Source organism: Mobula hypostoma, chromosome 3 (assembly GCF_963921235.1).
Source record: "Mobula hypostoma chromosome 3, sMobHyp1.1, whole genome shotgun sequence".
Classification (NCBI taxonomy): Eukaryota; Metazoa; Chordata; class Chondrichthyes; order Myliobatiformes; family Myliobatidae; genus Mobula; species Mobula hypostoma.
This window is the reverse complement of record NC_086099.1, coordinates 34,649,768-34,675,689: the sequence shown is the minus strand read 5'-3', so window position 1 is coordinate 34,675,689 and position 25,922 is coordinate 34,649,768. Positions and strand designations below refer to the sequence as shown.

The 25,922-nt window shown below is 39.0% G+C and overlaps 1 protein-coding gene across 3 annotated transcripts in view; it reads right to left on the bottom strand.

Annotated features, from left to right (window-relative positions):
• Nucleotides 1-25,922, bottom strand: part of epg5 (ectopic P-granules autophagy protein 5 homolog (C. elegans)) — a 126,983-nt gene that overhangs the window by 81,641 nt on the left and 19,420 nt on the right. For all 3 annotated transcript variants that reach the window (XM_063042872.1, XM_063042873.1, XM_063042874.1), the window contains 9 exons: nt 23,818-23,932; nt 22,391-22,541; nt 18,719-18,877; nt 14,394-14,551; nt 13,106-13,260; nt 10,961-11,101; nt 6,520-6,684; nt 1,246-1,368; nt 371-630 (listed from right to left, as the gene is read on the bottom strand). In XM_063042872.1, coding sequence (XP_062898942.1) covers nt 371-630; nt 1,246-1,368; nt 6,520-6,684; nt 10,961-11,101; nt 13,106-13,260; nt 14,394-14,551; nt 18,719-18,877; nt 22,391-22,541; nt 23,818-23,932 — 1,427 coding nt within the window. The remainder of the gene's footprint in view (nt 1-370; nt 631-1,245; nt 1,369-6,519; nt 6,685-10,960; nt 11,102-13,105; nt 13,261-14,393; nt 14,552-18,718; nt 18,878-22,390; nt 22,542-23,817; nt 23,933-25,922) is intronic.

Here is a 25,922-nt window from a genome sequence, read left to right as displayed (position 1 = left end):
AGAATTAGGCCACTTAGTCTATGAAGCTTCTGCTAGCTTCTAAATCAATTCATCAATCCCATTCTTTAATTATTTTCCTCAAACTTATTTGTTCTCACATCCCTATCAATTCCTTCCAATTCGCTTCTCAACCAAGTGTGCTAAGGTCTGTTTACCTACTAGCATGTCTTCGGGATAGGGGAAGGAATGAGACACCTGGAGGTAACTCATGCAGTCAAACAAAAAGTTACCTGAGGTTAGAATCAACCCCAAGGCACTGGGTCTATGTGGCAGCAGCACCATCTCTGCCACTGTGAATAAAGAGAAATAAAGTCCTTGTCATAACTAATTTTAAAATCTAAAATTTCTAATAGTTTATAACTTGACCTACCTGTGACCTATCGACGTTATTGAAAGCGCAAGATAACAACCAATAGGAACGCCAGCTTTTACAGCTTTAAAGAGTGGATGGAGGGCTGGTGATTCATTCATTTCTGGTGCAGTGGAGGAGTTACTGATAGGTGTCCAGCCCTGGTCACTGCATGGATGGCTACTGTGTAGCTTCAATCTGACAACCAATTCCCATGCCCAGTGATTAAATAAGGCCTCAGGAGTCTGGTTCAGGCGAACAACATTAGCTAAGTAGGATACCTAAAATTAATACAAATACATGAAAATATTAATAATCATTAGTTCTGAAAATCTAATAGTTTAGTAACCACTTATCTTTTAACAGAGGTATAACCATAATTTACCACTTTAAATTTAAATACTTCAACATATACAAGGTTAAAAACTATCATACTTCAAGAATACTTTTCAAAGAATCTTTTAGAACATTTTTGGAAGTGAATGACTACATTATAAATGGTCCACTTGCATGGATACATTCTTCACTAATTCGGATTTTCATCATCTTCTTCTGAGCCTTCACTTCCGCCGGGGCATAGGCTGCCAAAAGCAGTTCACCAGAGTTCTCTATCCTGGGTCAGTCTCTCAAGTTCTCCCCAGGGGTAGCCCATTCTCAAAGATCCTTCCCCAGATAAGGTCTTTGGAGCCTCTCTTAGCTTTTCTGTAACTCCGGGTTTTCACGAAATTGGGCTGCTGGTCTCATGCCTAACTCTCCTACTTCTGCAGCTGGGCTTGGAACTGTCCATGGCAGAGTTAGGATTTTCATCATGTTCAAGTATTTTTGCCAATAACATGTAACAGGGAAAAAAAGCAATTACATATTTTACAGCATTATCCAAATGATTTCCCCATTACCTGCTTTATGCTTTCAGAGATAAATCCACTGTAAGGTTTGTCAGTGAGGTACTTTTGATATGCTTCTAGAACCATTAATGCTACTTCAGTATGAAGGGAAGGATCAAGAGCAAGTTTTGATTGCTGGAAAATAAATCACAGTATTAAGACAGGATATATAGTTTTAAGCATCAGCTACCACAACATGGCCCCACTGATAAGAAAACTCACTTTACTTTTATTTAATTTCCCCTAACTGAATTAAATTTGATAAATTTTGCTTTTTTGGTTACACTTAAATGAACAATATAAGCACCATTCTTGATAAAGATATGTTCTACAGATTTGGTCTACATTGTTTTCTTCAGTGTTGAAAAGTGGCTGATAATTCTGTTCACAAACAAGAGAAAGTCTGCAGATGCTGGAAATCCAAGCAACACACACAAAATGGAGGAATTCTGAAGGGTCCTGAGTCCTGATGAAGGGTCTCGGCCTGAAACGTCGACTATACTCTTTTCCAAAGATGCTGCCTGGCCTGCTGAATGCTTCCAGCATCTTGTGTATGTTGATAATTCAGTTTATAGATGTTGCTAAGAGGTTCTAGCATTTTCAGCTTCTGAATGATTATTTTTCCAAAATCTGAAGGAATTAACTTTAAAGTGGCTGCATAGGTTTCTTCCAGGTGCTCCGGTTTCCTCACATAGTCCAAAGACGTACTAGTTAGTAGGTTAGTTGCTCACTGTAAATTGTACAGTGATGAGACTAGGGTTAAATAGATGAGTTGCTGGGTGGAGTGGCTTGTTGGATCAGAAGGGACAGTTCCGAGCTGTAACTCTAAATAAATAGAATAGAGATTCAGTGTTCTTCAGTAGTATGGTATGTTATTGCTTGTGTTTCTGGGCCAAGCCAGCTTTTGGGCTTCAAAGTAGTAGTAGCAATAATAATAATAATAACTTACTTACAGAGCAATTTTCATATAGACAATATAATTCAAAGTGTTGCAAAGGGATGAACCACAAACATGAAACTAAAATTTTAAAAAACCATGAAAGTAAAAGTAAAAGATGTTAATTAAAAGCACGGTTAAATAAATAGGTTTTGAGCTGACATTTAAAGATGTCAACTGAATCTGTACCCTTATTGTTTTAGATAATTCAATTTCACAGCTTAGGAGCCATAGTTCAAAATTGGCTGACCTGCCAATTATGTTTTGAGGGAGATTGTTTAAACTTAAGAGACCAGCAGCAGAAGAGCTCAAGCAGGATTATTAAATGAAAACTGTTCTGTGATGTACTCCAGTGCTAGACCATTAAGCGATTTAAAAATAAGTAAGCAAACTGTAATAGGAATACTAAAAGATACAGATAGCTAATGCAGAGTAGCCAGGACGGGAGTGAAATGGTGCCTCATCCTGGTTTTAGCTAAAAGTCCAGCAGTGACATTCTGAATGAGTTGATGCTCGTCATTAGTTTGCTTTAGAAGGCCAGTAAAAAGTGCATTGCAGTAATCTAGCCTATTCAATATAATAGCATGAATTAGTTTCCAAGTATCAATATGTGACAGAAACAGGTGCACCTTTGCAATATTTCTTAAGTGTAGAAATGTTGCTCTGATCACTTCCTTTACGTGGGATTTAAAGTTCAAGTCTGAATCAAGGATAACACCCAGGCTTGATACTTCTGATTTTACAAGGAGAGACAAGTTCCCAGGTTTATCTCTTCTGACTTTGAAACTAACCATAATTACTTCAGTTTTATCTCAATTCATTTTCAGGAAATTATTGCTCATCCATTTGTTTATTGCAGCCAGACCAGAAGTCAGAGGAGATGGGGTGTTAACACCATCAGGCTCAACCGAGATGCACAATTGTGTGTCATCTGCTTAACTATGGCAATCAAGTTTATGCTCTATAATTCTAAAAACGCAAACACAAGGAAATCTGCAGATGCTGGAATTTCAAGCAACACACATAAAAATTGCTGGTGAACGCAGCAGGCCAGGCAGCATCTATAGGAAGAGGTACAGTCGACTTTTCGGGCTGAGACCCTTCATCAGGACTAACTGATAGGTGAGAAAGTAAGAGATTTGAAAGTGGGAGGGGGAGGGGGAGATCCGAAATGATAGGAGAAGACAGGAGGGGGAGGGATGGAGCTAAGAGCTGGAAAGTTGATTGGCAAAAGGGATACAGAGCTGGAGGAGGGAGAGGATCATCGGACGGGAGGCCTGGGGAGAAAGAAAGGGGGAGGGGAGCACCAGAGGAAGATGGAGAGCAGGCAATAAGTTATTGTGAGAGGGACAGAGAGAGAAAAAAAAAGGGGGAAAAAAGGGGGGGGGGAATAAATAAATAAATAAGGGATGGAGTTAGAAGGGGAGGAGGGGCATTAACGGAAGTAATGCTTCCAGAATGAAACGGAAGTGTTGCTTGAATTTCCAGCATCTGCAGATTTCATCGTGTTCGCTGACGATCAACACTGGCGCACCTCAGGGGTATATGCTTAGCTCACTGCTCTACTCTCTATATACACATAACTGTGCGGCTAGGCATAGCTCAAATACCATCTATAAACTTGCTGGCAACCCAACCATTGTTGGTAGAATCACAGGTGGCGACGAGAGGGCGTACAGGAGTGAGATATGCCAACTAGTGGAGTGGTGCTGCAGCAACAACCTGGCACTCAACGTCAGTAAGACAAAAGAGCTGATTGTGGACTTCAGGAAGGGTAATATGAAGGAACACATACCAATCCTCAGAGAGATCAGAAGTGGAGAGAGTGAGTAGCTTCAAGTTCTTGGGTGTCAAGATCTCAGAGGATCTAACCTGGACCTAACATATCGATGTAGTTATAAAGAAGGCAAAACAGCAGCTATACTGTATTAGGAGTTTGAAGAGATTTGGCATGTCAACAAATACACTCAAAAAATTCTATAGTTGTGCTGTGGAGAGCATTCTGACAGGCTGCATCACTGGCTGGTATGGAGGGGCTACTGCACAGGACTGAAAGAAGCCGCAGAAGATTGTAAATCTAGTCAGCTCTGTCTTGGGTACCAGCCTACAAAGTACCCAGGACATCTTTAGGGAGCGGTGTCTCAGAAAGGCAGTATCCATCATTAAGGACCTCCAGCACCCAGGGCATGTCCTTTTCTCACTGTTACCATCAGGTGGGAGGTACAGAAGCCTGAAGGCACACACTCAGCGATTCAGGAACAGCTTCTACCCCTCTGCCATCCAATTCCTAAATGGACATTGAATCTTTGGACACTACCTCAATTAAAAAGAAATATACAGTACTTCTTTTTTTTAATGTTTCTTTTCATCTATTCTATATATTTAATTGATTTACTTGTTTATTTATTATTATTTTTTCTCTGCATTATGTATTGCATTGAATTGCTGCTGCTAAGTTAACAAATTTCACGTCATATGCTGGTGATAATGAACCTGATTCTGATTCTGTTGAGCAGGAATTTAAAATGCTTTTTCCAAATCTGTTTTATGGTGTCATCTTCCTTAAGGAGCAGGGGACTATCCAAAGGACTGGGGTCCATAGCCTGTCCTCGAAGCTAAAAGTTGCTTTGCACCTTCTTTCAGTCTGCATAGCGGATCTTTCATACCATCTTCACTCACCAGTGTTTTTTCATTACAAATGTATCACTGGATCACGACCAGTTTTGTGGATGGCTTTCTCAGGTTTATGCTCAAGGAGATCATGAATCTGAGTGTATTATATACAAATTATTCCTGGCTCCATGATTACATGAAATCAATATCCCTGGAGAGCAGACTTTAGCTGCTCCCAGTGTACCTCGAAGGAGATGTTATCTATGGTATTAATTTGCTCCTGTTCACTGCAAAACTACATTTTAAAGTTCTACTTCTGCTGTCCTAGATCTTTCGGAGCTGCAACATTTAGTCAGCCCCAGATAGCCTTGGTGCTATATAACTGAGCATCCATTTTTAGTGGTTTTCAGATCTGCTCACAGACTGTGATGAGCACACTGCTTTGGTCTCTGCTAAGTCGAATAATGTTCTCTGCAAAGTGCCAGTGCTCAGCCCTGAGATTCTCAAATGACTGCTATAACCGAACGGAAGTGCAGGGAAATAGGATTAACATGATAGGTGCCCACTAGGTGGGGTGGGTAAGTTGCACCAAATGGCTATTTCCATGCTGTACAATTCTATGACGAAGCATTTAACAGGAAACCCTGTATTAAGTGAAGTGTTGGATGTATTTGAAGCACAATTTAAACTTGTCAAGTATATTTTAACATGCAAAATTTCCAGAATCAGAATCAGGTTTATTATCACCAGAATGTGACATGAAATTTGTTAACTTAGCAGCAGCAGTTCATTGCAATACATAATCTAGCAGAGAGAGAAAAAAATAATAAATAAAACATAATGATAAAGTAAACCAAGTTATGTATATTGAATAGATTTATAAAATGTGCAAACAGAAATACTGTATATTAAAAAACATGAGGTAGTGTCCAAAGCTTCAATGTCCATTTAGGAATCGGATGACAGAGGAGAAGAAGCTGTTCCTGAATCAGTGAGTGTGTGCTGTCAGGCTTCTGTACCTCCTACCTGATGGTTACAGTGAGAAAAGGGCATGCCCTGGAGGCTGGAGGTCCTTAATAATGGACGCTGCTTTTCTGAGACACCGCTCCCTAAATATGTCCTGGATACTTTATAGGCTAGTACCCAAGATGGAGCTGACTAGATTTACAACCTCCTGCAGCTTCTTTTGGTACTGTGCAGTAGCCCCTCCATGCCAGACAGTGATGCAGCATGTCAGAATGCTCTCCATGGTACAACTATCGAAGTTTTTGAGTGTATTTGTTGACGTGCCAAATCTCTTCAAGCTCCTAATAAAGTATAGCCACCATCTTGCCTTCTTTATAACTACATCGATATGTTGGGACCAGGTTAGATCCTCAGAGATCTCGACACGGAGAAACTATGTGCTCCTTCGTCTTACCGTTCCTGAAGTCCATAATCAGCTCTTTCGTCTTACTGACGTTGAGTGCCAGGTTGTTGCTGCGGCGCCATTCCATTAGTTGGCGTATCTCACTCCTGTACGCCAATCAACAAATTAACAGTGACTTCTGCCTGTGTTCAAATGTAGCAATAATTCTTTGTGGTTTTAAGATCAGTTTAAATAAAACTCAACCTCATATCATTAAGAAAAATGCACAATCCTAGTCAGTTAAACTAATATCAGGAGAATCTATGACAAAGCTTTGTCAAGCTGTTAACAAAATGTAGTTTTCTGCCTTCCACTTAGTTTAACATACCTGCTTATCAACACCCCAGTTCAGTCCTTCAAGTATGATGCAAGCCAGCTTGTTCTCGACAGCAGATAAATTGTACTTCAGAAGCCAGTCATGAATTACACTCATTTCAACTGAAGTTATCTTCCACAGGTGCAGTGGAAGTTCTTTAAAGAGATACAAGGAAACCTGCAGCAATAAGAAGTCCATTACACTCTCATTCGACAAAAGAATACTACAATTTTAACATGCACATTACTTCTCCAAAATTATGATTGGATGCAGAAATCAGTAATTTATATCCCAACTCTGTGAATTATACCAATATTGCATAAAGATATCATAAAATATATGATACACTTCTATTCAATGTTCCCTTTACGTTTTGTCACAGCTGCGCAGACTAACCATTGCTCTGAGCTAGAAATTTTTACACGGCTCGCAAAACTGCGCGGTACATTATATATTAAAAATATTCCAGCTGTGCGATTCCAAAGGCTACTGCGTGGTTGTGTACTCATGTAGCTTGAGGGGACAGTGATTCTATTCCAAACAACCTCCTTTTAATGATAATCTTGTGAAACCCTTAAAAGTGGCAATATTGTTCTGCCCTTTTACTTACATTTTATTTTTGAATTTATCATTTGTTACTTAAGTCTGTATGTGACATTGACAGTGAATATCTTATAGACAAGTAATAAATGATAAATTCAAAAATTAAATGCAAGTAAAAGGGAAGTATAATAGAAGTCATTACAGCTGCAGAAACTTTGAAAAGAAATGATAGTGCAACTTGTTTGACAAAAGTGAAAACTGTATCATCTGAAGTACATATTTAACAATAGAAATCACCAGCTGCTACTTTGCTTAGGCAAAATATTGAATGTGTTCTGGAACTATTTTATCAATTTCTTTTAGTAATAGTCTGTTGTCCATATATATTAGAATTAGAGTCATAGAAGTACAGCACAGAAACAGGCCCTTCAGCCCATCTAGTCCATGGTGAAACCATTTAAACTGCCTACTCCCAACAACCTGCACCAGGACCTTTGCCCTCCATATCCTTACTATTCACATACCAGTCCAAACTTTCCTTAAACATTGAAATTGAGCTCACATGCACCATTTGTGCTGGCAGCTCACTCCATACTCTCACGACCCTCAGAGAAGAAATTTCCTTTCATGTTCCCCTTAAACTTCTCACCTTTCACCCTTAACCCATGACCTCTGATTGTGGTCTCATCAAGCCTCAGTAGAAAAAGCCTGCTTGCACTTATTCTATCTATACTCTTCATAATTTTGTATACTTCTATCAAATCGCCTCTCAATCTTCTACATTCTAACGAATACAGTCCTAACCTAGTCAATCTTTCCTTGTAACTCAGGTCCTCCAGACCTGGCAACATCCTTGTAAATTTTCTCGGCACCCTCATAACCTTATTTACATCTTTCCCATGGGAAGGTGAACAAAACTGCACACAATACTCCAAATTGGAAGTAAAATTTATTCATGGGGCAGAACTTTTCATGCTAGCCTACTCATTTATTTATGAAGAAAAAGGAACATAAATGCATATTTGTGGTGCCTTTTCACGTGCAAGTGCTGAACAGGATGTTGCACATTTTCAGCTCTCTCATTTTCCTTTACACAGAGGCTTTGTTTCCCTCATGGTACCAAGACAAATGAGAAGCAAAATAAAAGCTGCATCACTTGAGGCTCCAGTGCATGCAATTCCTTTTGCTCCCCCCTGTCTTGACTTCCCACTTCAGACTCCTGCGCTTTATGAGATCTTCAGCTGTGAACCATGCAACCAGCAATTACGATCAGATTGCTTAGTCACCTCATGTGGAACGTCAAGTGCTAGCAAAGGAGAAGTTTCTCATAATGAAATGCTTAATGCTTTCAGAAATGAACAAGTTGTAAATGTTATATTACTCATCTTACTTCAACATATTTCCTGTTCATTTTTAAAAATATATTTTATCTATCAATATCTCTTTAAATCTACTCCAAGGCTTTAAATAGCTCATCTGTTGCTGAAACATTCTTCAATGATTATTACTGTTGGAGCTGATAATTACAATGCCAGCCTCCCACCACCCCCCACCGCCGTCACATCTTCTACCAGGTTAAAATTTGAGGTTATTCAAAATCTTTTCTTCTAATAGAATAAATTGCATTATCATATTCATCCCTCTGCCCAGTATTCCACACTGGATTTCTCTGAGCAATACATTGATTATAAAATACTGATCATTATTTTCTCCCTCCCGCTGTTGGTACCTTCCGACAATGTTCTCAGATCGCTTCCTACTTTGGCTTCTTAAATATCAAGTTTTAATTGATGTATTAATAATGGGCATTTGTTCAACAACATGGCCCCAAGATCCAGACATGATTAAATTTCTCAATCTACACCTTTCTCCTCTTTATTTAACAGCTTAAAATCTTCTTGAATGAGAATCAAATTTTGTTTGAAAACATTCTTATGAACCCCTTTTAGTACATTTTAGTAGCTTAAAGGTGGTGTATAAATATGACCTCTTACTCCACACGAAGAAATAAAATGAAGACTTCTTTATCTTAAAAAGAAATTTTAATTTGTATTAATCCATTCTGTCAAACAGCAGTAAATTAAGTTCCACCAACCAAACAGATCAAACCAAAAGCTCTGTGTGAACAGGAGATGTGCAGTCTGCTCAGAGCCAGATCTGTGGCATCCAAGACCGGCAATCCAGACTCCCATGAGAAATCCAGGTACGACCCACAGAAGGCCATTCGGAGAGCAAAAGGCAATTCTGTATGATGTTAGATAAACAGTCAGATGCACCATTGTGGCAGGGTTTTACCTTTTCTCCAAGGTAAAATCTAACTTCATAAATGGCAGTGATGTTTCACTCTCCGATGAATTCAACATCTTCATACATCCCTTAACACCGAATAACACTATGCTTATATGAATAACCACAGCATCCAGTCACCTTGTGAGCTCCATCTTGGAGGGCAAGATCAGACCATCCTTGAAGAGGTAAACCCTCACAAGGTGTCAGGTCCTAACGGTGTACCTGGCCAGGTACTGACAACTAGAGTCCACTAACTGGCTGGAGCGTTCAAGGACATAGAACAGTAAAGCACAATACAGGCTCCTTAGCCTAGGTGTTGTGTCAAACTTTTAATCTACTCCAAAAATCAACCTAACCTTTCCCTCCCATTTGGCTCCTGCTGCAATCTCATGTTTGCATCTACTTCAAAAGGGCAGCAATCATACCAGGGCCCAAGAAGAGCAGGGTGAGCTGCCTCAACGACCATCACCCAGTAATGCTCATATCTACTGCAATGAAGTGCTTTGAGAGGTTAGTCATGGCTAGAATTAACTTCTGCCTGAGCCCAGACCTGCTGAAATTTGCCTACCACCACAACAGGCCTTCAAGCAGATGCAATCTCACTGGCTCTCCACTCTTCTTCAGAAGAGCTGAACAACACCAAAGTATACACCAGGCAGCTGCCAGTCAATTACAGTTTGGTACTGAACACCATTGCCCCATTAGTATTAATCGCCAACCTTCAAAACCTGGGACTCTGAAACTCCCTCTGCAATTGGATCCTCGACTACTGTCAGTACAGTTCAGTAATAACACCTTTCCCACACTGACATCTAACACAGGCGCACATTAAGGATCCACGGTTATCCCACTGCTCTCTCTACATTCATGACTGTGTCACTTAGCACTGCCGAAACACCACTCATAAATCCAGTTATTGGTAAAATTTCCAATAGCGGTGAGGAGCCTTACAGGAGCAAGAAAGATCAGCTGGTTGAGTGGTGTCACAACAACCTCACACTCAATGTCAGCAAGACCAAGGAACTGATGGCGGTCTTAAGAAAGGGGAAGTCGGGAGAACATACCAGTCCTCATTGAGGAGTCAGTGGGAAAACATAAGCAGGTGTAAGTTTCTAGGTGTCAACACCTCAGAGGATCTATTCTGGGTTCAACGCACTGATGCAATCATAAAGAAGCTGGCCCAGCAGCTATACTTCATTAGGACTTAGAGGAGATTTGAAATGTCACCAAAAACTTGGAAATCTCTAGAAATGTGTGGAGGTGATCATTCTGACTGGTGCATCACAACCTGGTATGGAAGTACCTCAATGCTCAGGATCACAAAGAGACTCAGCCAGCTCTGTGACTCCCATCTAGGAAAATGTACAGGAGGTTTGAATACCCATCCTAATGACTTAGGAACATCTTCTTCACCTCTGCCATCAGATTTTTGGACAGTCCATGAATACCTGAACACAACCTTGCTATTCCTTTTTTTCTGTACAATTTAATCTGTACATTATAGAAACTTTTATGCAAAACAACAAATTTCATAACCTATGTCATAATAAAGCTGACTCTGAAATAGATCCGGTACTTTATGTACTTAGGCATTTTATTTAAAAGTTAAATCAGAACGTACCATGCCAACTTTATCAATGCTTCCTCGGACACGATCCAAAAGTACTGAGATTATATGAGGATGAGCTGTTGAAATTGTGGCCAGAAGTTCACGGCCAACCTTGGAAAATGACTCTCTGGTGGAAGGACTTACATAGGCTACCTGTAAATTTTAAAAAAGTGGATTGTGGTCATTTGGGCCATTAGTTAATTGGTTAATCAGGTCAGTCATTTTTTGGGACAACTCTTAAAGAACAAAAATTATTTGAGAAAATAGTTAGCTTCCATACGTTTATTTGGGATAATATTGATTGGGACAGGATAATGTTGAACAGATTCTAACTAGTGTCAGTTGCATGTTGTTAGACATTACACTGTGCTCAGAGTGAATAGCTTTTAAATAGCGTCAATTGCATACGCTTGTGTTATGTTTGGGCTGATGAACACCAATTCAAAAATCAGTGATTTTTGATAATTTTTACAAAAATGGACTAATTTCAGACCCTTGTCAAGATGCCACGAGAAGATTTGATAGTAGCCAAAAATTACCATAGATGCCTGCGCTAACTATGTTAATTTACATTCAATCAAGAGCACAGCAGTATACACTGGTAAAATTTTGTCAGTAATTATTAGTAACTAGTACAGTTTTATAGTTCTGTACTTATATTGGCAGTGTTCAAATTTTTTTCTGTATTTCATTTAAATACATAACTTGTTAATCAGTTAAATGGAGTTTGCCTTTTTTTTAATACCTTTTTAACTATTTCCATCAAACCGCTAATTGGGGTGGCTACTTAATTGGACCAAAATGTACTGATCCCGATGTGTACCAATTAACTGAATCCACTGTACTGAGTATATCCCACAAAAGCTTCTCTTCTCAGACCTATTCTATTTTTCTCCCCCTTCCCCCCCAGTATTTCTCCTTGGGTCTCTGTTCATCTCGGTGCAGCATTTGGAAACATCCAGAAATGAGGCATTTCTGATCTTCCACCCCCGCCCCCCCCCCCAATCACAATACATTGCTTGACCCAGCTCATAATCTGAGAATCATGAATAAATCACAAATTCTATCAGTTAAATTGCAAAGAAAACAATACCATTACCGTCGCCTTAGAACATAAATCCCAAACTGCTTGAATTTACTGGGACAAGATGACCAGATTGCTCACAACCTCAGTCTTATTCTGTTGAGCCATATGTTTAACCAGTATTCAAATCTGGATCACGCACTTAAGACTTCTTTTAAATCTGTGATTAACTTGTGATATAGCATTGCATATTTAAATATTTAGATCACTTTTCAATAGGTCCCATTCTGCCTTTTATTATTTAAATACTATAAAATGATTTTTCAGGTTTTCTTTTATGTTACCTGTCTTCTATTCTATGTCTTCACTGGCCTTAATTCTTCAATTTCCCTCTCAACATAGTGTGCTTAGCCCTACTCTCACTTGAAGAATTCTTCCTTTATTTCACCACATTTCCCTCATTACCCTGGCTTTGGTCTCCTGGCATTTTTTTTGTGGGATTGTACTCATCTGAACCTGAAACATTTCCTCCTCAAAAGTCACCCACTGCCCCAGTAGCTATGATTGACATTTGCCCACGTGTTCTCCTTCTGACACCTGATCCACTTTTCTCCCCCCAGTACCCGATTCAGCAATTCCTCCTTTCTAGTTGATCTGACAACACAGCAGGGAATGATATTCTGAAATTAGGTTACAGATAAAAATATGTTTGACATAAATTTTTAAAAATGTGACACATATGTCCACTGCAATATCAGGGAAAGTAAGGCCTTTAAGTTTATCAAAGCTTCCTTATGTGGTCGGACACTGTCTATTAATAGTTTACCACACCAAATGAGTGAGGAAAATCTATTCCATCGTTCCTGATTCGTTCTCTCAAAGACAATACATCCGATATGCAGCAATTTGGGTTCACAAATATCAATACATCAGCAACATCATCTTTCTGATTATCCCCCAAATTATAAACATTATAAAGTTCCATTATTTATTTTAAATACATTTTACAGTTAAACTATTTAGTAATAGTGCTGTTCTTTTTTTTGCAAAATATGCTATAATTGTCCCATAGAACTTCAAAACAAATAGTAATGATTTTAAGATAAGTTCCAATTTTTAGACAACTAACAGACCTCATATATTTCTAAAGCAACTATCTTCACAAACTCTTGATCCACATTTTCTCGTTTTGATCGGGTCATATGTGCAAATGTAGTGAGAAGACATATTCCGTCGGAGCTAGTAATGTTGGACAAGCACTGTTCAAACATTTGTTTATGTTCTGGGTCTGTTTTAAAACAGAAACACAAAAATGTAATAATGATCTACTATTCAGGTACTAAGGATTACAAATGACTAAATGTATTAAATTTAATTTCAAAACAAGCATAATTTAAACTCAAACTTCCAAACTGCTAGTCTAGTATTAATAGTCGTGAACATAGAACAGCAAAGCATAGCCACTACCACCATCGATGCTGTGTATTAAGAACCCATCATTTGCTGAACAAAATAAAAATCTACTTCTGGCATCTCCCTTAAACTTTCCTCTACTCACCTTTAGTAGCATTGGCCACTGTCACCCTGGGAAAAAAATGCTGGCTGTCTTACTGCTTTTGTCTGTCAATCTTTTACAACTCTGTCAAGTCACTCTCATTCTCCTTCACTCCAAAGAGAAAAGCCCTAGTTCGCTCAAACTTTCCTCAGAAAATATGTCTTTTAATCCAGGCAGCATCCCAATAAATCTCCTCTGAACCCCCCTCTAAAGCTTCCACATCATTCCTTTAATGAGGTGACCGGAACTGAACAGAATACTTTAACTGTGTGAGGCTGACTCAACTATAAAGACACCGATGATTGTCCGATAAATCAGAAAGATGAAGCCATTTAACTGGATTTTTTTAAAATGCTGCATGCAAAGAGATACTAAATTAGACTGTAACAGACACAAACAGTATTCCATCTTTCTAATCTTCTGTTGTCTGTTCAATACATTCATTAGTATACTAAATAATGGCATTGTGAAGTATGTGAGTTAGAGCAAAAGGATAGAAATATTGTTATTCAAAAAACCTATTTACTCTGAGAATTCCTAGACTATATTTTGCAACAGTCATAATCCTTTAATTTATATCCATATGTTTATCTAAATCCCACACATACGAACATAGCATCAAAAATTTACTGCTGGTTTCTAAAAATAGCTTTTTATATACAGAGGTATTGATAATTGTATGAGGAAAACATTATATTGATGGAAAGGAATGTATATATGCAAGGAACAATGAATCTTTTTCCTTACCTACTAAACTGACTAAAATTTAACCCTGTAAAAAACAAAATCCGATTTTCATATATATGTATATATACTGCTTAGAAAAGTTGTCTGCAAATGCAGAGGTGACAATGTCTCTGCAGTACCTTTAAGCTTGATCTTGCATTCATCAGAATGTAGTCCAGCGCATAATCCATCAATATTCTCACATTCTGCACAATGCAGGATGTAGAAGAGTTTCCATATCATCTTGTTTGATAGAGTTTCAAATGGCATCTCAGACATGAAAAGCCAAATTCCCAACCTGTTTCAAAGGACAATTTTTTTTTTTTAACTTAAAAGAAATGAAACATAAAACAAAAATCCTGATTTAAAAAAAAATCAGTTTAACATTTGACATGTACTGCTATCAAATCATGTTCAACAATTACCAAAGCGCATAGATTAAAAAAAAACTTTTCTCCAACTTTCGGCATTCTGGTGTAATATGGACTTATTGATATTGGATTAGACTTTACCAAAGAAGATTGATCTAAGTCCATATTGAGGCTCATTATTTTCAGCATCCCTGCCAAAGACCAATTTACCATCTACTAACCCCCAAAGCATCATCTGACTGTCTGCCCCTCTGGCCCACTTGTTAGTAATCCCACCCTCTAAATACCAACTGGGGCTTGGCTGTGCCATTTGCACACCCCATTGTGCATTTTAATGGGCACACGGGAATTTCTGTGTGATTAGTGTTACCTGATGGTCAAACTTTAGGGCTTTGGACGCATGTTGTTTCTTTATCATTGACTACAATATAAAAATTGATAATACAACGTACTTGGTTCAATGGCATGCCTGAGTATGTGGGAGCAAATGTGAGATCATATACAAAGCATAATGACATGGAAACAGGCCCCTCAGCCCATCCAGTCCATGCTGACTTGGTTTGTCTAGTCCCATCTACCTCCACCTGGACCATACCCCTCCATACTCCTCCCATCCATGTACCTATCTAAATCTCTCTTAAGTATTACAACTGAACCTGTATTTGCCACTTCCACTGGCAGCTCATTTCACATGCACAGCACCCTCTGAATGAAGAATTTCCTTCTCAGATTCCCCGTACAAGCCAAAGAGAGGGCATATAATAGAGGAAAAAATTAGTGGGAAGTTAGAGGATTGGGAAGCTTTTAAAAACTAACAGAGGCAACTAAAAAAGTCTACAAGTTAAAGATTGAATACAAAAGTAAGCCAGCAAAGTAATATTAAAGAGGATACCAAAAGTTTCTTCAGATACATAAAGTGTAAAAGAGAGGCGAGAGTGCATTTCAGACTGCTGGAAAATGATGCAGGAGAGATAGTAATGGGGGGGGGGGACAAAGAAATGGCAGATTAACTGAATAAGTATTTTGCATCAGTCATCACTGTTGGAGACACGAGCAGTATGGTGAAGGTTCCAGGTGTCAAGGGTCATGAAGTGTGTGAAGTTACTATTACTATGGAGAAGGTTCTTGAGAAACTAAATGGTCTGAGGGTAGGTAAGTCACCTGGAGCAGATGGTGTATACCCCAGGGTTCTGAAAAAGGTGGCTGAAGAGATTGTGGAGGTATTACTGATGATCTTTCACGAATCACTAGATTCTGGAATGATTCCAGAAGACTGGAAAATTTAAAATGTCACTCCACTATTCAAGAAGGGAGAGAGGCAGAAGAAAGGAAATTATAGGCTGACCTCAGTGGTGGGAAGATGTAACAGTCAATTGTTAAGGATATGGTTTCAGGGTACTTGGAGGCCATGATAAAGTAGGCCATAGTCAGTATGATTTCCTCAAGGGAAAATCTTGCCTGTCAAATCTGCTGGAATCCTTTGAAGAAATAACAAGTAGGTTTGGAGAGGGTTCAAAGGAGGTTCATGAAAATGATTCCAGGATTGAATGACTTGTCATATGAAGAGCGTTTGGTGGCTCTGGGCCTGTATTTACTAGAATTCGGAAGAATGAATGATGACCTCATTGAAACCTTTCAAATTGTGAAAGGCCTCGATAGAATAGATGTGGAGAGGATGTTTTCTATGATGGAGTGTTTAACACCAGAGGACAGCCTCAGAATAAAGGGGTATCCTTTTAGAATGGAGATGAGGGATTTCTTTAGCCAGAGAGTTGTGAATCTGGGGAATTCTTTGCCACAGGCAGCTGCCAAGTCTTTATTTAAGGCAGAGGTTGATAGATTCTTGATTGGCCAGGGCATGAAGAGTTACAGAGAGACAGTAGGAGACTGGGACTGAGAGGAAAATTGGACCAGCCCCGATGAAATGGCAGAGTAGACACATTGGGCCCAATCGCCTAATTGTGCTCCTACATCTTATGACCTAAATAGTTCAGCTTTCATCCTTAACCCATGACTTCAAATTCTAGTCTCAACCAACATGAGGGATAAAAGCCTGCATGCATTTACCCTATCTATATGCCTCAATTTTTTCATACCTCCAAAAGATCTCCCATCATTCAAACTTCCCCTGTAACTCATGTCAAGTCCTGGCAACATCCACGTAAATTTTCTCTGTATTTTTTCAAACTTATTGAGATACATCCTATAGGTAGGTGACCAGACTGCACACAATCGTCCTAATTTGGTCCCATCAATGTACACATCTTCAGCATAACACTCCAGCACCTGTACTTAATGTCCAGATACATGAAGCTCCTCTGCCAAAGACTCTCTTCATGACCCTATCTACCTGTGACGCCACTTTCAAAGTAGTATGGATCTGTATTCCCAGATCTCTTTGTCCTACAATGAAGTGTATGCTTGTAGGAATATTTAACAGGCCAGTTCATAGTGTTTCTGAAATGACTAATGACAAACATGGGAACTGTAGAACAATTGGTTAGATGGTGACCAGCCAGGCAGATGGCTGGGGGTTAGTGGAATGGCAGACCCCTCCACACCTGGATCCATCTATCATGTCATTCTATCTATTGTGGAGTGGCACACTCCTCCACACCTGGATCCATCTATCATGTCATTCTATCTATTGTGGAGTGGCACACCCCTCCACACCTGGATCCATCTATCATGTCATTCTATCTATTGTGGAGTGGCACACTCCTCCACACCTGGATCCATCTATCATGTCATTCTATCTATTGTGGAGTGGCACACTCCTCCACACCTGGATCCGTCTATCATGTCATTCTATCTATTGTGGAGTGGCACACCCCTCCACACCTGGATCCGTCTATCATGTCATTCTATCTATTGTGGAGTGGCACACCCCTCCACACCTGGATCTGTCTATCATGTCATTCTATCTATTGTGGAGTGGCACACTCCTCCACACCTGGATCTGTCTATCATGTCATTCTATCTATTGTGGAGTGGCACACTCCTCCACACCTGGATCCATCTATCATGTCATTCTATCTATTGTGGAGTGGCACACCCCTCCACACCTGGATCCATCTATCATGTCATTCTATCTATTGTGGAGTGGCACACCCCTCCACACCTGGATCCATCTATCATGTCATTCTATCTATTGTGGAGTGGCACACTCCTCCACACCTGGATCCGTCTATCATGTCATTCTATCTATTGTGGAGTGGCACACTCCTCCACACCTGGATCTGTCTATCATGTCATTCTATCTATTGTGGAGTGGCACACCCCTCCACACCTGGATCTGTCTATCATGTCATTCTATCTATTGTGGAGTGGCACACCCCTCCACACCTGGATCTGTCTATCATGCATCCGTTCTGCCTCTTACACCTCTATTTGCTCTCAATGCATCACTTTGAAATCCTCAATACCATCCTGAATGTTCTCCTCTACTTTGAGAAGGGCAGTGAATTTTAGCTTGTGGGAAATGTTGTTCAAGTGGGCTTTAAGGACATCTTCGAACCTTTTTCTTTGTTTATCTGGTAATCTCTTCCTATCACTAGAAAAGTCTTGGCAGAGCAGCACTATAAGCAGGTACCATTTCAGATCTGAGACCCTGAGGTTCCAGTGGACCAGAAATGTTAACTGTTCCTTTCCACAGAAAGAAACAATTAACATTTGTGGTCAACTAGAGCCTTACAGCCTTGAAATAGTAACAGCTTATACATCCTGCCTAACCTGCGAAGTGTTCCAGCATTTTCTGTTTTTATTTCAGTTTTTGAGCTTTTGCAGCTTTTTTATTTTCTTCCATGGAGCTCAGAAGAGTGCCTGTTTCAAGAGTTTGGTGTTGGACATTCAAAAGATGTAACTTGCCAAACACTGTCAACCGTTGTAACTGGATCCTCAATTACAGGTCTCAATACTTGTCCTCCTGAAGAACTGACTCCTGAATCATAATGTGGATATACATGCATTAAGGCTCAAGCAATGTATCTCTTCTACAAGTAGAGAACCCAAGAATATTTAAAAATAGGCAATAGCAATTAATAATTCAAAACCTATAAATGCTCATCAACACATCTATCTTAACACAAACATACCTTTTAGCTTTCAGTACATATAACACTGCCCGAAGAAAAAGCTCATCAAATTCCACTTGCAACTTTTCAAGAGAGTAAAATTGGTCCATCTTTATTCCATGTTTTTTGTGGAAAGCTGCAAACTGAGCCCAGTGGTTACTTACGTAACAAATTGTTCTCCTAGTGATTAAGTCGAAAATAGAACACATCCATTAAAAATGAGAAAAGGATTAACTGAAAAAAAAATCAAACATTAAAACAATGCAAATGTTAGAATCTGAAATCAATGAGGAATCTAGGAATATTAGCAGACCAGGTTGCTTTGATCCCCTTACTTAAGTCTGCTGATGATACCACTTTTGTTGCCTGAATCAAAGCTGGTGACGTATCAGCATATAGGAAGGAGTTTGAAAATCTGGCTGAGTTGTGCCCCACCATAACTTCTCAATCAAAGTTAGCAAGACAGAAGAGCTGATTATTGACTTCAGGAGGAGGAAACTGGAGGTCCATGGGCCAGTACTTAACTGGGGATCAGAGGTGGAGAGGAAACTTTGAATTCCTCGGTCTTATCATTTCAGAGAAATTGTCCTGGGTCCAGCATGCAAGTTCAATTATGAAGAAAGCATGGCAGCCCCCACTTCCTTAGAAGTTTGCAAAGATTTGGCATGACATGTAAAACTTTGACTAACATCTACAGATGTGTGGTAGAAAGTATAATGACTGATTGTATCACGACCTGATATGGAAACAATTTGAAAAGAAAACCTACAAAAAGTAGTGGATATGGCCTAGTCCATCAAGGGTAGCTCTCCTCACCATTGAGCACATCTACATGGAATGCTGTTGCAGGAAAGCAACATCCGTCATCAAGGACCCCCAATTTTTGAAGTTCACTTGTAAGACTCCTGATGCAAGAACTTAACCTTGTAGCGAGGAGGTTTATCCCAGATTTCAATATTCAGTTCAGATGCACCAAACATGATGCAGGAGGAACTCAGGGTCAGGCAGCATCTATGGAGGTAATGGACAGTCAACATTTCAGGTTAAGACCCTTCAGCTCGACTAAAAGATAGAGGGAAGATAGCCATATAAAAAGGTGGATGGAAGGGGTGGAGCAAGAGCTAGCATGTGGTAGGTTGGGCTAGGCAGATGGAGGAGGAGAGAGTAGAAATAGAGACAGAAGGTGCAAGTTGATAGGTGGGAGCCATAAAGGCCTTAAATGGAATCATAGGAGAAGAAGATGGGGCGAGAAAGGTGGAGCATGGAATGCATTGAGGGAGGTCTGAAGGCTAGTTTTGTTTGTGATATATCCAGACAAAGCAGAGTTCAATAAAAGAACTTAATTCCCAAAATCTGATAGGAAATTAAAAACAGATTTGTGAAAACATCCTTAGTCCCAAGTTTAACAATTTTCCATCAAAACAAACAATACTGCATTATCTCAGTCTTTCAGAATTACATAAAATCACTCTCACAAAAACATGAAAAAGAGCCAATAGACTTTGCTTGATTTTCTAGCCCTCCCTTTACAGGGAAAGTTTCTGCTTATAAATATGTCTGCGTGAAAAAAGGATAAACAATTAACATTTTGATTATCAATGACAAATTAGCACGTATCATTCTGGTTTTGAATGAAGGATAACAGGATGAAAACAATCTACCAGGTATTGTGGATAACTCAGCAAAATGGCTCAGAGCATAATCACCAAGATGAAACAAACAAATAAAATGGTTCACTAGGTTCCCAGTTTACCAAGTTTCACCTTGACCTATGGCTGGATTGTTTTGTCTTTTGTCTAATGGATGCCATATCAGAAAGGAGAGTAGGAAAAATGACTCAACTAAAGTGAGCGAAGATACATTGTCCCTTACTGTGAATGACAGGATGCAAGTAGATTGCTTCTTCTATTTGACAATTTTAGAATCAGGGATCACAGTTTCCGAATAAGGGACTCATTATTGTCACATGTACTGAGATACAGTGATATTTCTTTGGCGTGCCATCCATACAGATCATTTAAAACTCAAGAACATTGAGGTACTACAAGGGAAAACATCAAAATGCAGAATATATTGTCAGAGAAAATGTACTACAGGTTGACAATAAGGTGCAAAGTCCATGACAAGGTAGATTATGAGGTTAAGAGTTCACCTTTATCACACAAGACGTCTATTTAACAGTGAGACTGAGGCTATTCTTCACCCTAGTGGATCAACAGCAGCTTCTGCTCAGATGCCTGAGCTGACAGGGACCTTTGATTATGTTGGCTGTTCTTCTGAGGCAGCAAAAAGTGTAGAGAGTCCATGCGGGAGTGGCTGGTATTTGTGGTGGTCCACACTGTGACTGCCACTGTCTGCAATTTTTGTGGTCTTGGGCTGAGCAAGTTGACATACCAAGCTGTGATGATTCTGGATAGGACATTTTCCATGGTGCATTTATAAAAGTTGGCAGGGGCAAGTGGAGGCATACCAAATTTCCTTATTCGTTTCAGGAAACAGAAGCGCTGCTGTGCTTTAAAGATGAGCAATGTAGGTTTAAGATTCAGAAAAGGTTCTTGAGAGCATTGAGGTCTTATTCAAAACACAGGTGAATAGAGTTCTGAATATTAAAGGAATTGAGGGCTATTGGGATAGTGTAGGCAAATACCAGTGAGATAGATCAGTCATGATCTTAACTGTGCAACAGCTCAATGGGCTCTGCTATTTCTAAATAGGCTGTTATTTCTTATGCTCTCCAGTTTCATCCCAAACCTTAATTTTCTGACCTTGAATTCAAATTCTCTTTTAATTTAAAAAACAGTCCAAGTGTAGAAAAGTTGTCACACGTTTACCTAATAAAACCAGTCTATGATCCAAGCACTGAATGAACAAATTGAAATAAGTTCCCATACGGAGCAAATAAAATTTCTGCTTAAATCCAAAATATAGCAAAATACAAGTCTGAAAAAATTTAACCCAACTGAACACTTCTTAAAATTTCAGCGTTTTGGAATTTGAGGAATGTTTGTATAAAGTATTAAACTTGTGTAAATGATAAAGAGGGAAATTGTGTTAGGTCTCTGGAAAGACAGGGTGTGATTAGCAGGCTAACATATTTTATTCATTTAATTATATTCTTGAAAGAGAAAAGGAAAATCAAATAAAAATACCATCTCAGAACCTGGTGCTGGAAAACTCGCTGGGTTAAGGTTATAGCCACTAAGATGAGTGAGAAAACTGGAAACAGAGAATGAAACCATGCAAATGGCACTACAAAAATCTCTGTTGCCCTAAAGTATTGTTGTTCAGTGGGACAAACGAACTACATTGGTTTAATGTTAATAAATGCCTGAAATTTAAAACTGTATTAGTCTTTACATTCTTCCATTCGCTCATTTCTCCTCAGTTCTATAACTATTTATTGTCCTTTCTGTTGTTTGGACACTCAAGCTCTGAGTGTTTCCTGTTAAAACTTTTCATCAAATTCTCTGCTCCTAAAACCTACCAAAACAAAATTTCCAGACACACGTAATCTTTTTCACATCAGAACACATTATGGACTTCATATGTTGCCAGATTTCTCAATATTTCCAGGATTTTGTCTTTTCACTTCCTAATCTCTGTTTAGTGATAAAAGTATAATAAATAACATTACTTTTATTGCAAAATTGCAGTGTCAAAAATATCCTTGATTAGAGACAATTTTTATCTTACCTGATCATTTGACCAATCCTTTTCACAAATTGTCTATATCGTGCTCTATTAAAGGTTTCCAATCCCAAAGCTAGGAGGTCTATCAATGAAGATGCAAACCCAATGATTTTCATCATCTGATGACATGTGCTTTTCTCTGGACTGTATTCACCTGGTCAACATATAAAAGTTAATGAAATACAATATTTTACAATGAACATTACGATCGAATATTTCAGTCTTAACTTCTTGTCCATTCACCTTACATGCCATCTAGCAAAATCTCAATTCATTGCACAATAATTTATAATAGTTTAAAACAGATAGAATGATGTTTCATGCTTTAAAAAAATATTAAATTGAATGCACAGAAGTTACCTTTGTCAAGCATATAATAGTGCAGCCCAGAAACAGGCCCTTCAGCCCATCATGTTTGCACTGAACATGACGCCAAATTAAACTAACTACATCAACCTGCATGTAGTCTTCATCCCTCCATTTTCTGCCCATTCATCTGCCTGACTGAATGCCTCTTAAACTTCGCTATCACATCTACTTCTACAACATCCTTTGCTGTGTGTTCCTGACACCTACCACTCTAGGGAAAAAAAACTCGGTTTGCAAATTTCTTTCAAATTTCCGTCCTCTCATATTAAACCTATTCTCTTCGATATTAGATTTTACCACCCAGTGGAAAAAAAAACACTATTCTATTAGCACATTGATTAGTCTAAAACTAAAGGACACCCAGCCTCAGAATAGAGAGCATCCTTTTAGAATGGAGATGAGGAGGAATTTCTATAGGCAGAGAGTGGTGAATCTGTGAAATCCGGTTGCCATAGGTGGCTGTGTAGGCCAAATCATTGGCTATATTTAAGGCAGAGGTTGATAGATTCTTGATTAGTCAGGGCACGAAGGGATACAGGAAAAGGCAGGACATTTGGGCTGAGAGGAAAATTGGATCAGCTATGATGAAATGGCAGAGCAGACTCAATGGGTCAACTGGCCTAATTCTGATCCTGTTTCTTATGATTTTATATATCCTATCAGGCCACCCCCTCAGCCTCTACTGCTCCAGAGAAAACAATCCAAGTTCTTACAGGGATCACTCTGCGTTTTGTACAAGTTTTACAGAATACCTCAGTGGGAACTTTGTCTGTGAGAAGCTTAGGTACACATCACTAATTGATTTCAGCTTGCTCATACTGCATAAGGCAGCAAGACAATAATGGCATACTGCTCAGCTCAGAGCTGTGTATGTGTAAAAATTTGCAAAAATACTGACAGTATTAAAAGTAATAGAAGCAAATTTTGGTACTTTTGTATTTTGTCATCGTCTTCCCAAAAAATCTGTTCTAATGTGGTCTTGTAATAACAAAATTATCCAACTTAATAAGTATAAAAATTAAATAGTTTTTTTTTTACTTAGGGAAATGTAGTGTTATTACCTTTGATAGTTATCCCAAACATTTGTTTAAACAGTTCATCAAAAGGAAACTGCGATAAAAGGGTAATCAAATCATCCTCTGACAATAGTTGCCAACTGGTGTCAGGATCTTCATCCTAGATTTGGAATCAAAAATGAAAAATGTCACTGTATATTTATCTAATAAAATATTCAATTTCTTTAAGACAGTAAATGATTCTTTGTACATATGGTGTGTTCAAATTTCTTAAGTTGCACTTTTGAAGTAAAATTTAATCCAGCTGCTCAGAGTATGCAACTGTTGAGTAGTTTGCTCCCAAGATTCTATGTTCAGCACAGTAGATGCATAGGTATAAATAAAAGGAATTTTAAAATATTTTTCTAGCAGATTTAAATCATAAGAATAATGAACTGATAATCAATGCATACCAAAGTGGTCTTTTAAACTTATAGTATCTTGCACTTGATTTCAGCTCACTGCCTACAATGTTGAAGCTCCTTTTCCAAGTCAACTAGATGAAGGAATGCATTGAAGATCATGACAAATTGAGAATAGGAAGAACATCTCAAGAGTTGAGTGAAGGCTCTGAGTAAGGACGGAAAAAATTAAAAAAAATAAGGTGCCTCAAACAGTCTAACAGGAGGGTGTCATTATTTTCCTGGCTATATGTTGACTCATCATAGAGCCCAAAGATTGAGGGTAAGAATGACCTCATATAGCGCTCTTTGGAGCAGTGCAGTTCAAGTCAAGTCAAGTCACTTTTTATTGTCATTACGACCATAACTGCTGGTACAGTACACAGTAAAAACGAGACAACGTTTTTCAGGACCATGGTGCTACGTGAACAATACAAAAACCACACTGAACTACGTAAAAAAAAACAACACAAAACTACACTAGACTACAGACCTACCCAGGACTGCATAAAGTGTACAAAATAGTGCAGGCATTACAATAAATGATAAACAAGACTGTAGGCACAGTAGAGGGCAGTAGGTTGGTGTCAGTCCAGGCTCTGAGGACTGAGGAGGTATTGAGGAGTCTGATGACTTGAGGGAAGAAACTGTTACATAGTCTGGTCATGAGAGCCCGAATACTTCAGTGCCTTTTGCCAGATGGCAGGAGGGAGAAGAGTTCGTATACACAAAATACTCTGCAGATGCTGAGGTCAAAGCAACACTCACAACATGCTGGAGGAACTCAGCAGGTCTTGGTTGTCTTAGTTATTGCTAAAAGTGCTCCTCTGTTCAGCCAAGGAGGCATGCAGAGGGTGAGAAACATTTTCCAGAATTGCCAGGATTTTTCATAGGGACCTTTGCACTATCACAGCCTCCAGTATGTCTATTTTGACTCCTGTAACAGAGTCAGCCTTTCTAATCAGTTTATTGAGCCTGTTGGCATCACCTGTGTTGATGCCATTGCCCCAGCATATCACCGCATAGAAGACTGTACTGGTGACAATAGAACATGCGAAGGAGAGGCCTGCAAACTCCAAAGGTCCTCAGTCTCCTCAGGAAGTACGGGCGACTTTGGCTTTCTTGTACACAGCCTCTGTGTTGGTACTCCACTCAAGTCTGTCCTTCAGGTGCACACCCAGGTACTTGTAGGTCACTGCTCTGGCAAGGAACAGCTTCTTCCCCTCTGCTATCAGATTTCCAAATGGTCAATGAACATTGATTAATTATTCTCTTTTGTTACACCATTTTTAATTTTGTAATTTATAGCAGTTTTATATCTTTGTACTGTACTGCTGCTGCAGAAAAACAAATTTCACAACATACACATTTCAGTGATAATAAACCCGATTCTGATTCAGTTGTCGGACTGGTGGAACCTGCTCCTAGGGGTGGACTGGACCAAAGACCGAGTCTCAACAATTCTAGCAAAACGAGAGGAGTAAAGCAGTTCATCCTGTTCACTCACTAGACATCACCGAAGGATAAAGGCTGTTAGCTAAGGGATTACAGAGTTGGTTCTCAACAGGAATCACAAGACCCACTCGACTATGCACTCGCACAAAATGATTTTAAGAAGAATAGGAAGCATTTATGTATTTTAAGCTACTTTACCCAGAAATGTAAGTGCTTTTTAACATTTTGTATAATTGAGAAAATTTGCCATCCATT